This window comes from Teleopsis dalmanni, chromosome 2 (genome assembly GCF_002237135.1).
Source record: "Teleopsis dalmanni isolate 2A chromosome 2, ASM223713v2, whole genome shotgun sequence".
In the NCBI taxonomy this organism is placed as follows: domain Eukaryota; kingdom Metazoa; phylum Arthropoda; class Insecta; order Diptera; family Diopsidae; genus Teleopsis; species Teleopsis dalmanni.
This window is the reverse complement of record NC_051847.1, coordinates 230,373,283-230,388,719: the sequence shown is the minus strand read 5'-3', so window position 1 is coordinate 230,388,719 and position 15,437 is coordinate 230,373,283. Positions and strand designations below refer to the sequence as shown.

Genomic DNA, 15,437 nt, shown 5'->3' with positions numbered 1-15,437 from the left:
AGCTTACATGACCTTCAGAGCATAAAACAAAACCGAATAAGGTAGCCGCACTGATTGGTACACAAACAGATGAGCTTGAATTGGAGAAGAGATTTGGGAATACATAGTAAACGAACCAAGTGTGCCAAGGAGATTTGAGTTATGTTGCTTACTGGTGTCATTTAATGTAACGTTGCGACGGATGACTTTCTTTTCGTTAAGATGTGTAATTCGATAAGTTTATTTGCCTGCAATGGCAATGAATTCATCTTGTGTGAGCTTATATTCTACATGTCATTATGTATACAGGCATGGTTGATTGACCATAAGGACGTGAAATGATACCCACACTAAGTCAGTGGGCTCAGTAATAAGGTAACAGAGTTGTCATGTCATTATGGAGTTTATGCACTAATCAGTATTTTAATAATATGGTATTGACAAGAACACTTTCCATACACTCACCCACTAATGCGCACATCACAAAAAATGTTTCATAACCTCAGTGGTTTTTATGGTTTTACTTGATTCTGCGAGATCACCTATGTTTGATAAGGACAACAGTAAAATGTTCAATAAATATGTTTTCATCGTATAATTTGTTCATTATTATTTTTGCACTGCGGCACAGGACCCGTTGAACTTTTTTTTGCGTACTGGAGGCATTTAGTCCCATATGTATTGAAGGTTTGCTGCTGGCAAGAGTTGAGAACGGGAGCGTCTGTATATCAATGTATAATAACCTGTAATGGATGTATAGCAATTGTGGCTTCATACATTTTTTGCCACTGTGCGGATAATGAAATACGTTGCGGTCACGCCTTCGCGCTTTAGTTCAGGCACGTCGCCTGCAAGACGCGCACTGTTTGGTGCTTCTTTCACAGTTTGGCGCAACTGGTAACTACACCGACTGTCCCTGTGGGCAGAACAACTTTATCGCACATAAATAATTTTTATGTTGAATACGTGTTTCAAATTTTAAACAAACACACACCAGAAGTGCACATGGATCCCAATAATAACTTGTGTTCTAGTAATTTATTGTGTAGTAAAATTGGGAAATATTTATATGGACTAATGACAGGTGCTATTCAAGGTTAACCCTAAAGGATTATTTTGTATAATATAAGGAAAATTGGAATATATTTATTTTTATAGAAATTTTTGCCTATAACTATACAAACTCTAACACTTGCGCTTGCCAAAAAGGATATTTTTGGATATATTTGAAATATTTAGCATATGTCTGTATGTCATTTGGATCTAAAAAGTGTAAAATTAACATTTAAGTGAGTTTAAATCAATAATATCCTTTCGTAATTGTAGTCTCTTTAGGTGAAACTTTTAACAAATTTTAACAAATCACATCGATTGGTGAGCTGATAGCTTTCCTCTCATTTATATTCTAAACTACAATTTCTATTAATGTTGTTGCCCTCCTAAATGGAAGTTCATATAACCTGACAAACTCGTTACTAAAACTGAAATACATAAAATGCCACTTCAATTTACATTTCCATACTCACCGACAATAAATGCCAATCATAACCACACATGGAAAATAAAAACTAATGCAACTTGAGACAACAGCGTATGTCGGTGTCAGATCCAATGCGCACGTCGGATACTTTTTGCCATTATCCTCCACAATTAACGGCTGTGCGGGTCGATGCAGGCCCAGCGAGATTGGCACAAATGAAACAAATGCGGCCAAAAGCCAAATAGCTGCGATGGTGATGACAGCAACACGACGTGTGACCCAGCGGCCATAACTGAAAATAACAGAAAAAAATGCAAATTGAAGTGAGTACAAAGGCGGAAATCTGAAAACGGAAAATTTAAAAATGGCAGCAAATAAAAATTGTTAAACACATATCCTTTGCAAGGCACAATTTGTGTTCACTTACAGAACGACAATATACGAGTATACACATTGTTCAATTATTCCAAACAAACATATCCTTACATTTGTCCATTAAAATTTTTTGGAGTGTTTTGGAAAACGTGTTATAAGTAAAAGACTATAACAGGACACAGTACATTTTTCGACGATCTACTGTTGTTAGAAATATTATTTGGTGTGTCCTTGAATGTATCACTGTCATTGTAATTAAAAGTCAGCTGGGTATTGCAAATATTTCATTTATTTTCTGTTCACAGAAATTTATTGTGGCCCTTTTATTTTTGGCTAAATTTTATTATTTTATATTACAGTCTCGCTTGTTAAAAAAGTTATTGAAATATGCAACTGAATAGACTAATTTAAGATATATAAAATGTAACTTGTAACTTGTGATTTAATTGAAAACATTACAGAATGTGGATTGTGAATATATTGCTATATTCTCATATCATTCATGGAAAGGGATCTTTACATGGACTTTTTTTGGTATAGGATAGGTTTCTGATTGTTTGTAGATAGTAACATCCAACTAATAATGTTGAATTGTGGCAAACAATTAGAAAAAACCTTGTTTAGAATTTCTAGCCCTCTTTAGAGGTTATAAAAGCGTTAGTAGAAAGCATATAAAAATAATCTACTGCAAAATACTTTCATATTCGAAGATTTGGTCCGTGATTTCAGTTAAAATTGTTTCTTAAGTAGCATATACAATAGTATATATTATATAAAAGCATATATAAGTAGCATATAACAATAATCCTTCATCTTGATATTTTGTTGTTGCACCAAGAATTATTCTGCCGTTTCATCGGAAACGAAATTGTTGGATTTTCTATTAGAGGGTTGTAAATAAATATTTCTAATCCGAAGACATCTTTGAAGCGTCTGTAATATCTACTAAAAGTCAGTTTAGCAATGTTGTAAGCACAAATGCCAATCTCTAAAAGCCAGGTTTTATTAAGATAGTATATCAGCAGTACTGTACGAATTTTCATGTTATTTTTGTAAAATATATGAGATCTATTTGAGACATTCTAGAAACAAGTGATGATTTTGTTAGCTTGCGCTTTTGCAAACAAACATACAGCAGTTTTTATATGAAGAACCCTTCCACTATCTTAATTATTAAACTATGTGCTCTTCATCCAGAGTGAAAGAAGTTTTGTCAAATTAATTTGGCCCCTCGACTGAGCAGCTATTTAGCTCTTCCGTTGCCTACTTAAATATCACGATTGCTTTGTTATATTTTTTTTCATTTGATATGAGCAAATGACCAAAAATAATTTTGTTGAAAGGTTTTTTTAATCTATAAGGTCAATTTTATTTTTATTTAAAACAAATTTGCAATTCAATACACTATATTTGACCAGTTCAATTATTTTAGATTCAAATCGGCAAAGAATTAAATATTCTACAAAAGTGAAAGTTGTTATTTAAATGGAGTTGGTTAATTAACGAAATTTATTGATTGATATTTTCAGAGTAATTTAAACTTTTACAAAACGTTCGTAATTCGAGAAACAGTTTTTATTTTACATTTATCCCAAATACTAAATAGCTGGAAAATGTTTTGCGAAATAAATTTTACTGTTAATTGCATGAATTTATTCGTTCAGGCGCTCTTAAAAAAAATATGAATTTTATTAAATAAATACTTTCCATGTGCCGAATGAATTTACATATTGGGAAAGAAGTAAAAGGGAGGAATTTAAAAAATGCTTTTTATAAATTTAAACGTTCGATTTTCATAAATAAACAAATAGCGAAAAAATCAAATATAAATAAAAAGCAAATGGCGCTCGCAAATGTAATGTACAAAAATCTGGCAACCTCGCAATGCAAACGCATTGAAATCGGCATCGAGCATTGACGGCGGCAATTTCGTTTTTTCGTAAATTTTGTTACCAGTTTTTTATTGTGTTTTGGTGCTGATGCGATTTCAATACTCTGAGGCATAATTTCAGCGACGGTAAGTGTGCATTACGCCATGCCTTGCCGATGATAAAATATGGAGAACAGTGGCTGTATCCTGCAGCAAAACTTGTGTGTGAACAAACACGAATTGACAAGCGTAGGCATATATAAATAAAATTACACTAAAGTGTCATACGCTGTATTTGTTGAAAGGCGTATGGCGTATGGCGTATGACGTACGGCGTATGGAGAATGGAGAATGCCAGATGAACACATGCAAATGTAAGTAATTTGCTTAAGTATTTGCGCACGTATATGTGTCTGCCTTTACGTGTGTAGGTAAGTGAATATTGTAACAGGAAATCAAACAGAATAATTCAATTTTAACACAAAAATTGTTTGTTGCACAAATATTAAGGAACTCTGTCGCATGAAGTCGAACTCGCCGGAAACGGAAGTGTAGGAGTCGGCGGTAAATTTGTGCACTTACGATTTCAACTTCAATTCGAATGAGAGTCTTCCGTCAGTACGTTTTCATTTAATTTTCCTTTTATTTTTAGTCGCATTTGTACATGAAAACAAGTCTCATAGGAGCACTTATTTTGGCATAATGAAAGTAAGGATTCGTTAGTATGTAATTTGTCCTGTAGGCCCAAAAATGAAATTATGAAAGAAATTCATGAATTTTGCAAAAAAAAAAAAATATAAAAAAACATTTTGAATGTGCTAAATATATTAAAGCTGCAATGATATCCGACTAAGAGTTTTAGACGATGTTAAGACTTGGAAACATTTAGGTGCTACGATGATTTCAGTCCTTTTAATTGCATTACGTTTAATGATTTGAAAGCTTTAATGCATTAAAACCGAAATTAGATATTAAATTTATTTAAAAAATTTAAATATATATAGAGTTCATATTTGTTTAAAGAAAAGCTACTCGAATATTAGAACAAACATGAATTTCACAGAATAATGCCCATCACTGCTGTTGAGGACAATTAAGGAGTTGGTTATTGCACATCTAACAAAACAAAGATATCAAGAAACTATACTTCTCTAATGCACACGAGCTATGTTTCAACCATGGCTTCGAACCGGAACCGGAGAAATGTTAAAAAATTAATCGTATGACTTATCTTAAATTTTTTAAGATAAGTCATACTTCAAAATACCAAATAGACCATAAACATTAAATGCAACTTAATAAAATAACAAAATATGTAGAACTTTTTAACGCTCTGAACTATTCACCGTTTTGGTCACAGTATTATAGTGTACTACTATTACTTTGCAAAGGTTGATAGCCAGTGCCAGTGAAATATACTAAATTTATTTCTATTGGAACACCTTACTTATAGCATAAAATTCACTTTAAAAGTATACTAATGCAATGTATCTTATTTTGGTTTGCTTATTTGGATGTAAAATTGAAACAATAATTTTCAAAGATAGGAACAATAGTTACTATCTAAATCTAACTTACAAATAATTACTGGGGGATTTTGTCTTTGCTGTCATGAATATAGCTAGAATAAATAATTTAATATAATGTGAAAATAAATATATTTCGAATAGAAAAAGTTGGTATTAGTGTGTAAACTTTTAAATCCAAAAGAAAAAAATTCTAATAAAAAACAGATAATAACTTACAGTTATTAATAATATTATTAATATTTTAAAATAAAGAATTTTGAGAAATTGCATCCCTAACGGCACAAGCGCTTTTTCCCAATTTGTTTCTCATAAGAGTTAAGTCGTTGAAAAACAATAAAATACAATTAATTATTTTAATTCCTAAACACTTTCAAAATATATTAAAAGCTAAATAAATATAAAGCTATGACATAGAAGTCAAGGCAGTTCTCATCAGGGAACGCTCTTCACTTTCTCGATCCAATTTAACGAATGTGCCCGCACTTGCTTAACACTCGAATGCATAATTTACACATACATAAACATGTGTCATTTGCACATAAAATGTAAATATAAACACAGAAGAAACAAACACATAAAAAGTAATAAAAGTACATCTCGCAACACCCACTCAGTCACTTCCAAGGCAGCATCCAGTAATTGCGATTCGGGCAAGTAAAAATATTGAAGAATACCGAAGAACTTTCGAGAAGAGTACCTACCGAAAACAAAGCAGTGGAAGTAAAGGAAGAAAAAGAAGTTGAAGAAGCAGTTCAGTCATGCATAAATAACGCCTCGACAACTTTTGAACTCAATTTCAAAATGGAGAAATAAAACAAAAGATGTCCTTACACATACGTGTGCATGTGTGTGTGGATCTGTGTTTGTTTATCTGTTTGCGTTTATACTAAAATGTAAATATACAGATACATCTGTTATTCGAGATAAAAGTTAACTTAATGAAATTGTTTTCTTATTTTTCAACTTTGTTTCAACAAAATTGGAAATAGGGAAAGAAAACAAACAGGTTGCCATACAAGTGGATTCCTTTTCTAGGAATTTAAAACAATTGCAATTAGCACGTATTTCGATTTTCACTTCTTCTATACTTTTCTGTTGCTGCCTAAAATATTTTGCTTTTATTTTCCTTTCGATAGAGAAATTGAGTTCTAACATTGCTTTTCGTTATACTGACGAATCCTTCAAATTTGGTGAATTTCACTTCATTTGGCTTATTCTTCGCAATCAATCAACACTCTCAGTAAACCCACTAACAAGAACAATTACAACTGTATGTATACTTGCAGAAGATCAGTAGAGGTTTTTACCGCAGTTTATTTGGCAAAATGTTCACTTGAGCTATATTGACACTTACTCCAAATAATTTTTAATTAATTACATTTAAATACATTAAAAATGTATCTGAAACATATGTAAGTACAGTCAAACTTGTTATTGTATGGTGGATATATAAAAAAATCTTTCAAAACTTTACCGGTAGGTATAAAAAGTAATTTTCAAAACACAATTAAAAAGTATCTTTTTATGCGGTGGATAGGGACTGTATAAAGAAAGGTACACATAAAAAATAACTCAAAACCTTACTATTCTGATTTAGAAAACACACATGCGAAATTTTTTAAATATTTTATTTCCATATATTATTTTTACAAACGCAAAATACAAGTAAGAGGCTGCTTGAAGATCTGAATATTGCAAATACTTAATTTTGCACAAAATTCATAGCATGTTGTCTTCATACACCGCACAAAAAAAATCGCACGAAAAAAGACTGCATAAAAGCAGATTTGACTGTTATTGGTTAACATAATGAATATTGGTAACCATATTCAATTATTAATTATGCACTGGGCTGCATAAAAAAAATTGAGCTCGAGATTTGACCAGTCTTTGACTTAGAAATTTCTTTTTGTTGTATTATAATCCTCCTAAGTTTGGCATTATCAGCGGTATATCCTCATCGTATGACATGCGGATGTCATCGTTGATCCAAGCTTTCTGATAGAGGGTTGCGGTAATATATATATCATGTGCATCTATTCCAAACCTGAAGACCGTTCATGCTTTTTGGGTAATCAGGAGTTCCATAATTAATGTTTATACTTGCTTTAGTCTTTAGCCAGTTCTGGTCTTAGCGTTTTTGCTCGGACGTTGGTGCTATTTGAAAGGTTTCTGGGATTTACAGCCTGCATTTTGAACTCTTTTGGAAAGTTTGGTAATAATGACGTTTGAGGTTATTTCGTCTGTCTGTCGCCATCTTAGTTTCATTATCAGCACTTTCCCTAGGCATCTTATTTGTCAGTCTAGTTGATAAAACTTTAAAATTTAAACAGGTTGTTTACTGGTCTTGTGAATTTGTTTTTTCATTCCAACATCTTTTGCACCATCCAACTGTGCGGGATTTCTGACATGTCCTATGTCTTGATTTATGTGACCGTGGACTGGATTTTTTTGTGGCTATTTTGGAATATGATATTCCTATCGCATGTTTTTGTTGTTTTTATAGCAACCTTCGTTGTTGTGTTTTCTTTAATCGCCCTAAACTCATAGTCACTATCTTTTTTCGTACGTATAGTCAATTTAACGATCTTATGGTTATGTAATTTGTGAACAGCCGCTGTGCCTTTCCGTCACCTATCTTGTTATCCTGAAATGGGATGGATTGATCTTTAATTGCATCTAGTACCCACTTGTCTTCTCTCAAAGAATTTTTAGCGTTTTTAAACTTTAAAATTATCACAGGCATGGCTTACAAGGAGAGTACTGTCACCCCAATCCTGTGATGGCATTTGATACTGTAAATCTATGATTACATAGGTAAATTATATTCCTTATATAAATAATAGAGTAATTTTTCCATCTAAATATTAACTCATTAACTAAATATTATAGAAGTATTATAGAAATTTTAAATGGATTTGATATTTGCCTTGCAAAAAATATTTCATTGATAAAAAATATATAAAAAAATATGATGTTGACTGGTCATAAATTATTTTACTCATTATTATTACTTGTTTCTAATTTCTTAAAGAAAAAGTTACAGCTCAGTTTCTTCCTAATATATGGTACATGTGAAAAATTTACTTCATATATGATATTATAATATCATATATTATGACAAAATAATTAAATTGGTTGGATAAAAGATACAAGAGATTAAAACCAATTGACATTTAAAACAATTCAGCAAATCAAACTCGAAGTTTAAAGTATTCGAATGATTTGGTCACCTTCGGATTTTCGGATATTGGAACTATTCGAATACGAAGAGCACTGATACTGTGTAAATACATATTTAAGCTTTATCAGATCAAGGAAATTTAAATAATTTTATTTCGTTATTATTATTATTGTTATTATAATTTCCTCTATTTCTTTTTATTCCGATTTTATATCTTAATTTGGGTAGATTTTGTTCCGACAGTTCCTTTTCCTTCTGTTGTTTGAATTAATTCACTTTTTGTATAAAGCATATTAAATAAATTGTTTTAACAAATTGTTGTAATTCGTTGAAACTGATTATTTTTTACGGACTTCTTGCTGAAGCGTTAAAATTAATTACTCGCAATTATTTACAAAGCAGTTGCTTACAGTGAGCAAGGAGGAAAATAGTGGAAGCAGTGAGGCGAGGAAAAATGAAGAAGACTTAATGGACACTCCTACTCTACCTTGCTCTTCATGAAATAGAATTTTCACTTTTTTCTGGCTAGGTTCATTTCGTGTGAGCTGCAAAGGTTAAATCACTTTGACACGCAAATAAATCAAATTTCGTCGTGTCAAAGCATAAATGAAAGGCGTAAACAGTAAGGAAAATATAAAAACCCTAATAAAGTGAAAAGCGACTTGAAAAGTACAAATTCGGGAGAGAATTTTAATCCTACGACATGAACAAAAGGGATACTGACTCAGTATTCTTTCATTCGCTTTAGTCAACTTTTCTTTCTAAGACCACCATAAATCCAAAATGAAATGGACTAAATTTGAGAAAAGAAGGAAATGAAAATGGAAATTGCAGACGAAATTAAAAAATTTAATTTCAGCACGTTTTTATTTATTTTTATACGTTTTTATCAAAAAAAAAAAGCAATAACGAGAAAGGACAAAAAGAATTTACTCCTTGCACTCAGCTTTTAGGACAAATCTTGACATTTGTCCTAAAAGCCCAAACATTTGACATTCAATCAAAATTTTTAACTTTGACACGATTTTTGTTCACAGTTTTTTTAAATTTACTTAAGTTTTGTTATTGTTTTGTTGTTGTATGATTTTGTTCAAATATTGTTGTTTAATACTTAAATGTTTGGTAGATAACGTGACTTACTGTAGCATTCGTGCTTGTTATTGCCACTAAAAATTTTGTTTATTTGCTTTGCAAAGGTAAATATTAGTAGAATTTTCACTCCGGCTTCCCGAAAGAAATAGCAGAAGACAATTTGAAACAGCTTTTTTATTGCCTCTTAAGTCAAATTTTCGGAGTGAAATTGCGGAATAACATGAAAAGCTGGGAACTTATAAGGGCGAAGTTGTAGTTCTTGGGCATTTGTTATCCTATTTCCAGAACACTAAATAGAATTTTTAGAATATTTGTTATTTTAAGCACGGACCAACAATGAAAAGAAAATACTATTAAAATACCATAAGAATACAGGGTGCAAAATGAAATGAGTTATAAAGCAATAACAAAATTACCAACCTTTAACATCAAACATTGTTTATACCAAATTCATAAGAAAATTAAAAAAAATATTTTTATTATGAAAAAACTAATTAAAAGCGTTGTCAATATTATAATATGTCAACGTCCTTTAGTTTCATTTTGAAAAGTGATAGTTAATACTAACAAGCCGTAACAGTTGCTTTAGAATTCACGTATATTTAGACTACTAAACCAGTATTATTTCTTATTGACTCGAATAAGTTGTTCGAACTCTTATGAGTTTTCAGATTTGTGTGTGTGTGTGTGTGTGTATGACCTAGATCTACTCATTAGTTTCTCAGGACCTCAATCGTGGACCATCAGCTATTTGTAAGAAGTTATACTTATATAAATATATATAGAAAAATTGAAGCAGTTTTAAATAATATTTTCTTTTTTATAGTCAAAATTCAAGATAATAGTTATAAATACAAAAACTTGAATCATTAGTAAGTAAATTATATGAAAATTCCAATTGTAACACCCTGTATGCGGTATAAGTATACACAAACAAAGTTTTCAGAAAAACCACAAGTAGCTTTAGTGAAACTATCAACAACACTAATGGTCAACGATTCTGCTTGCACTTGACAAGTTGAAGATTTTATGGAATCCAAGCAGCTACTTGGGAAAGTTGTGATACCTCTCGTCTGCATCAATTGCTTCACGTACGTCTGCTACATTGGTACATCTCTGCTGTGGAGTGTGTTTCCATGCGCTACTTTGCTGCTCACTCAGGTATGCAATTTTTTATGAATTTTTTTTTTCGTTTATTCAACTTGCATTACACATTTTCATCGGTAAGTACTTTTTTCTATTTAAATAAATAAAATTTTCTCATTGGCGTCTGTCATGTTTAAAAATATTTGCGATAGGAATTTTTTCTTATTATCCTTAACCTTGTATTTCTCGGCTTGTATTTGAGCTTTAATAACCGATTTGTGTGTTTCGTGCCGTTTCCTTTTTGTTAGTGCTTAGGGTTATGCGGAAGTCAGCATTAAAACATCAAAACTTCCGTTTTTAACCTTTAGAGTAGAGAAATTACGCGACTGGTACGTATGACATGTGCGAAGCCATAAAATTTTTTTTAAATATATATTATATATTTAATTTATGATATGGTTAGTTGTGTGATAAAAAAGTATCCCGATTGTTAGAGAAGAGAGTCAAACTAATATTATAAATGCTATATTATATAAAAATAATATTTTAGGATTTCGTAATTAACATCACACACTCTACAGTCTCATTATAGATTTCCATTCAGAGAGTAGGATCAATTATTTGTTATTCTATCCCATTTTTCCATGTAGTTAAAAAATAACTTAATTTTCTTCTAACACGTAAGACCACTTCTTATATGTTGTGATTATATTAGTTGATATTATTTCAATAATATTACTGTATTATATCTATGTATAGTATAATTATATTATAGATGTGAGCAATATTAGAGACAAAACCGATCATGAAGGTTCTTTATGAATTGTTACAGTAGTGAATAAGTATTTTTAGTCAAATATGAAAAAAGTTCATGGATAATTTCATTAAATTCCTTTTTCTCAGATATTGAAAAATGGTATTAAACTTGTTTCCCATATTTAATATACAAATATAAGCTATCTGTATTGTTGCATAGGAAACTTTTTTTAAGGTGTCGAACTTTTTTGAACTATTTATCTAATTCGGAAGGAATAAATCTTCCTATTAAATTTTGGTGCAATATTTTTACTTATATTAATAAAGATAATAATGTTGATATGATTTGTACAACATTCGGTACTATTTGAAGTGCACAAAACGTTATTAATTCACTATAATAGAATAACGAATATCTGTAGTAAAACTTCACATTGTAGGCTCTTAACGAACACATGTCCTAGTTCATTTTTATTTGTACTTATTTATTATTTGTGTTTGTATGGAATTAATTTGTACCGCCACGTACCAAGTCCTTTCGCAACACTCATTTACCGACTAGGATATATACTCGTATAAAAATTTATGATGAGTACATAATAGCTTTCGTATAAACAAGAATCTATTAGTACCAAACGTGTTATATGGCTCGTTTATAAAATTATCAGCAATTTTGCAACTTTTTCCATTTCTCCGTAAACACCGGAGAAGGAAATAAAAAGTATACAAATAAAATAAAAGAGAATACAGAAAATGCAAAAGGCTCAATAATCTTTCATAGAGGTAGACAGGCATAGACAATACCTCCGGTGAGGAAATGTGCACTTCGTACATATTGGCACAGATTCATATACAACAAATTTTATGGACCAAGCAATAAACAGATTGTGGATATACAAAACATTCGAAGGTAATATTAAAAAAAATGTCTAGGAGAGGAACAGAATTTGTAGATAAATGATGAAAAGTATTCGTACTCGTATTTGTTTTTGGATTGGAATGGGCATATGTGGGCTGCCAGAAAAGTAACAGTTTTGCACAAATACGATAAGGAGGCACAAATCCGAAGGGATTTTGCAATCATTTACGATTTAAACCTTTATTTAGTATGAAATTTAAATGGATTACAAAGTCTCTATTTATGACTTTGTTGCTTCTGATTGAAATGCTGATGTACACATCCAGTACTCACTCATATTCGTACATTTACACTGAAAGAATTGAAAAACGTTTCAGTTTGTCTAACATTGCATTAGAGGAGCTGTTATGGACTTATTTTGTACATATATCTACATATAAAATTAAGATTTCGCTCTGTTAGTGGGCGTGTAAACGCCTACTGCAGAACTTAAAAAAGTCTACCAAATAAACTGTAGCCCTGCAGCTCCTACCAATTCAATTGATTGATGAATTCTGTTTTTCTTTTACTAGTGATTGCTTTCATAAAACAATAAAATAAATGACTTTTTCATGCGCTTATTTCGCAGAAATCCACCCACTTTATAAAGAAAATTATTAGTCCAAAATTGTTGTTGTTGGCAAGCTCTTAATTAGAATTATTTCATCATGAAGTTTGTTACTCCGTGTTCCTTCCGTGTGTCCTTTTGTTTAGTATTTGAATGAAGATTGTGTTGGTTGTTTTTAAAATATCGATAAAAAATCAATAAAAATAGCTATGAATATCCCGGGCAGTTTAAAAATACTTCACTCTCCATGCTGTGAGTTAGTGGTTGTAACCGTGAGCCAGTTTGCAAAGCATTTTAGTTAGTTAATTTTATATTTATTAATTGTTATTTTCTATTTATTTTATTTTGCTTTTACGACAGCATAACAACGCCATGTCTTTGTATTGGTGAGGACGGAAATAGCGTTTATGTCTGTTATCACATAATAGCACTACAACATAAAATACTTACCGCAATGGATCCTTTATGTGTATGTAACGGTCCATTGATATGGCACATAAATTTAAAATGGATGCCGTTGAGCACATCACATCAAAAGCAACCCAAGTATCACAAAATTGCGCGCCGAAAATCCAATAACCTGGAAACATAAAAAATTCACATATTTACTCTGCTCGTTTTTAGATAGATAAAATATTTGATAAATGTGCTTAAAAATTTTGACCAAAAGTTTATTGAGGTAGAGTGACATATATTTGTACCAACATAGTTAAATTAAATTTTTGAATCAATAAACTTAGTTATTAATAGCGCCCTTCACTGTGTGTGAGTGCCTAAATTTGTGCAAAAACTGAAGTTAAATATAAATTATATGCATTTATTGAATCCAAATGCCACATACATTTTAATACAATTTGTTAAAATACACATGAAACTATAGCTATAAACTGAAATTCTGAAGATATGAATACATTAACATGAAAGTTTCATCAATAGGACACAGGGAAAATTCATTCGTACCGAACATTTTTCATATAAGGCATTAGTTAACAATAATAACTGATCAAACTACGGATATAACATCCATATAAGATCTTTTTAGTATTATTATCGATTGATAAATAAATTAAAATATATACGTAAAAATTCACGAAGTAAATCTATAACATTTAAAAAAGTAAAAGTGAAACAAGTATGTGGTTCTCAGAAAATTTTCAAGGTATCATGGTACATTAGGACGAATGACATCCTCAGGGACCTCAAGATTGATCCGATCAAAAAATACATAAAGGATAGAGCCATGAAATTATTTGCGAAAACTGACAGACTTACCAACACCGTGTTATCGAATCTTGGAATGGTTACAGGCTTTTCGGAGAGGTATGCAGATCTGAGGTCAATTATTGCTTAGTCTGATGAAGTGATAAACAATAACCCAGTCAAGGCGTAAAGACGGGGTTTTGAAGATACCTCGACTTAATAAAGAGTGAAAGTACTTAAGTGCACTGGTTTAAATAGCTTCAACATAAAGCAAAAGAATTAAAAAATAACAATGGTAAGTACAATAATAATTACAGCAATAATATCAGATAATACCATATAATAAGTTAAGCTATCAGAAGAAAAACAGGAAGAAGAACAAAATGAAAATTAAAAACAAGAACAAGATAGCAAAATTTTGTTTTGTATCACACTGGTTTCGAAATATGACAAATTAGAACTTTAATTTAATTAGAACAAACTACACCGCGTCATGTTAAATATATTTGCGAACCTCTCGATTTAGTCTTTTAAGATTACTTTCTCAAAACAAAGTTAATGATGAAACTGTGAATAATCTAGACCTCATTTAGTTCAATCATACTAAATGGACGAATTTTGAGAAATCTGCAGATACCAGTGCTATTTAATCTCATCCTTAAAATATGGTCTTCAGTTAAGCCAGTGATTAATGAGATTAGCTCTATTAAAACTGGGACATAGTATTCATAAATGAGTTTGCAAGAAGATTTTGTATTTGGTGTTTCTTATTACTGACGCAGCCTGATAAGCAGATATCAGCAAAAAGGTTAGGATCTTGATTATATGAATATTGGTAAAATTGGGGATTTTCAATAGAAAGCTTCCCGTTATATTGAGTAGAACGATAGTTCTTACGTATCAGCACCGTTGTGCTAGTTTTCAAAGTTTGATCCATTGGTGAAAGGTGATAATGAAATATTAAATGTATTATTTTCATATGAAAGTATTTTTTTATTTCTTATAATTGGACATTTAAAACATTTTTGATCCTTAATTTGGCCGGTAGTACTATCAAACTAGGTGTTTTCTTTCGATTGTAGCGTTAAATATACTTTGGATATGTTTGATTTAATTTAATTGATATTTTTTGATCATAATTGATCAAAATTAATTAATTGATGATAGTTGATATGATTAAATTGATTAATATTTTACCATATTGCCTCATCTCGACATTTTGAAGAAATAACTTATTTCTTCTTATAACTGCACTCAATACACTCTTGCGTAATACGGTTAAGATGAACTTAAATGTGATCTCGATATCATTGATGCAAGCGGTAAATATTTAAAAAAAAAACATAATATCCATGAAAGATCGAAGTGCTTTTATTTGGCTTTACGTAGGACGAGATGGCTAAGAAGAATTGTATTTAAT

General features: G+C 30.8%; 1 protein-coding gene across 1 annotated transcript in view; it reads right to left on the bottom strand.

Moving 5' to 3' along the window:
• Window positions 1-1,501: 1,501 nt before the first annotated feature.
• The window catches only part of LOC119676922 (dopamine receptor 1-like), a 49,246-nt gene continuing 35,310 nt past the window's right edge, over window positions 1,502-15,437 (bottom strand). The window contains exons 4-5 of the mRNA XM_038088190.1: window positions 13,268-13,397; window positions 1,502-1,751 (exon numbers count right to left, since the gene is read on the bottom strand). Coding sequence (XP_037944118.1) covers window positions 1,502-1,751; window positions 13,268-13,397 — 380 coding nt within the window. The remainder of the gene's footprint in view (window positions 1,752-13,267; window positions 13,398-15,437) is intronic.